This window comes from Callorhinus ursinus, unplaced genomic scaffold (assembly GCF_003265705.2).
Source record: "Callorhinus ursinus isolate GAN/ISIS: 27379988/994484 unplaced genomic scaffold, GSC_fseal_2.0 scaffold21, whole genome shotgun sequence".
Lineage (NCBI taxonomy): Eukaryota > Metazoa > Chordata > Mammalia > Carnivora > Otariidae > Callorhinus > Callorhinus ursinus.
Window position 1 is genome coordinate 2,338,061 of NW_027397083.1, and position 2,655 is coordinate 2,340,715.

Genomic DNA, 2,655 nt, shown 5'->3' on the forward strand with positions numbered 1-2,655 from the left:
TTAAATTATCTGGGTACAATGTTTATTTATTTATTCAGTTGGAGTGAAGAAGAATATAGGGAGATTCAAGAGGAAGTGTTTTATCCAGAAAAAGAGAAAAACAATCGGGTAAAACATTTCTACTTTTTGATGATGTAAGTGGATTGGCAGAGTATTAAACAAAGATTTTTGGACCCATCTTTGCAACCGCATAGTAAGACATTAAGTGGGAATTTTGCATCCATTGGTTAAAGTTCTTTTCAGAGCATTTTTTACTTTTTTGTTCCTTAAGCTATAGATCAATGGATTCAGCATAAGGATCACCACAGTGTAAAACACAGAGGCCATTTTATCAATATCAAAAGTATGGCTGGATTTAGGTTGCAGGTAAATAAACAGTAATATCCCATAGAATACATCCACCACTGTCAGATGGGAGCTACAGGTGGAGAAGGTTTTGTATCTCCCCTCGGTTGAATTCATCCTGAGAATGGCGACAAGAATAAACATGTAGGATATAAGAACAATCAAGAGGAAAAAGAGCAAATTACAGCCTGAAAAAATTAAAATGATCAATTCTAATTCACGCGTGTCAGAACAGAGCATGGATATGAGAGGAAGCTGGTCACAGTAAAAATAATTGATAATGTTAGAGCCACAGAAGGACAACTTAAATAACTTAATTGTGAGAAAGAGCAACACAAATGTGCTGTAGAGATAAGGAGCAAGGACCAGCACCCGACACACCTTCTCGGCCATGATGACTGCGTAGAGGAGAGGCTTACAGATGGCTACGTGACGATCACAGGCCATTGCTGAAAGAATAAACAGTTCAGTGATGATGAAAATCTCAAAGACTGCCAGCTGGGTGGCACACAAATGGTAGGAAATTGTATTTTTGTGCACCACAAAGTTTACCATCATTTTTGGGCCAATGACAGTGGAGTAACCGAGATCAGTAATTGACAAATGTCTAAGGGAAAAGTACATGGGAGTATGGAACTTGGAGTCCAAATGGGTCAAGATAACTATGCCCAGATTGCCTGTCACTGTGACCAGGCATATGACGAGGAAGATTCCAAAGAGAGGTGCTTGCATCCCAGGGTTGTTGATGATCCCCATGAGAATAAATTCAGTCACCTTACTCGCTGCAGTATGATTCTGTTTCTCCATACAGTTCATCTTGGTAACCTATGTAAGGTATAAAATCACCGTGTATTATATTTGAGATGCTATCTTCTAAGAAAATTTAAAATATTATGCATGAGATACAGATACCCTTTTTTTAAAGATGTTATTTATTTATTTATTTATTTATTTGTGAGAGAGAGTAGGAGCAGGGGGAGAGAAAGAGGGAGAGGCAGAGAGAGAATCTCAAGCAGACTCTGTGAATTGAGCACAGAGCCCCATGTGGGGCTTGATCCCAGGTCCCTGAGATCATGACCTGAGCAGAAATCAAAAGTCAGACACTTAATCGACTGAGCCACCCAGGCGCCCAGATACAGATATAATTTCTTTATCATAAAACATAAATAGAGACTCATTTTACCATGAGGCCCAAACTACACATACCTTCACTCACAATGTAGTGTAAGTGCCTGACGATCAGCTTTTTTAATTGTAATGTAAATCCCTGAGATTAAGCTTTTCATTGCCAAGGTGTCAATTTCAAAAACATCCATCTCAAATAAGCACATTGTCAGCTACACAACTAGGTAAAATGCCAGGCCACCTTGCCCATGAAGCCGCCGTTTTGGAAAGCCCTGGGTGACCCAGAGGGCCAACTGTTGGAGGGAGCCTGCATTTCCCTTTCCAAGCTTTAATTCCTGTTCCTACGTTTTAAAGTCACCAATAAAGAGCAAGCCCATGAAACTCTAGACATTCCATCCTTGACCCCAATAAAGGTAGAACTCCAGGTCCTCCAAGCCCTTCAAGACCAGGGGTAGCATAGGTCCACTGGCATCCCTACCTGATGGCATCCCTATGATAGACTGAGGTCTACACACAACACACAGTGATGGAAACTTTGCTCAAGTATTCTTCAAAGGGGCCAAATACTTTGAAGTGGTTGTTTTGATACAATGACCTGCTTTTCTGGGCCCAAAGTTGTTTTAAGTATGTCAAAAGACCTATCTATTATACATCAACCTTTTTAAAATTTTGAAGCAAGGAAAACAAATATCTATACCTAAACCATTAGCCTTACCTTATTGACAATAATCATATCTGTTTAAAGTAGCAAGACATAAAACAGACAGACAAACAAAAACCTTTCTAAATGGTTAGTGGACCAAAGCATGAGATGGTATTCAGGAAACCTCTGACATTAAATATATATTTCAATATTCTCACTGCAATACAGCTCAGTTGATTTACCCAAGACAAAATATAGTGTAATATTAATTTCAAAATTTCGTTATTAATATCTTGTTTACATTTGCCACATTTGGTGTTTCTGCCTATTGAATCATTTTTTCTAATGCTCTTCCAATAATACAGTCCTCTTGCACAAAGAGGATTTGACCATTCTAATTATTTATGAATTCTTCATGGAGATACATCTAAAGAGGCCCAGTGGGAAGAAGCATACAAATGGATATCAAGGACTGATAGAGAACTCATTATGTGCTGGATACTTTTCTGAGCGCTTCATATATATTAACTCATATGATGCAC

At 38.6% G+C, this 2,655-nt stretch overlaps 1 protein-coding gene across 1 annotated transcript; it reads right to left on the bottom strand.

Moving 5' to 3' along the window:
* Positions 1-201: 201 nt before the first annotated feature.
* Positions 202-1,161, bottom strand: LOC112829509 (olfactory receptor 8K1-like). The gene has a single exon (XM_025879140.1). The coding sequence runs from the start codon at positions 1,159-1,161 to the stop codon at positions 202-204; it is 960 nt and encodes a 319-aa protein (XP_025734925.1).
* Between the last annotated feature and the right edge of the window lie 1,494 nt (positions 1,162-2,655).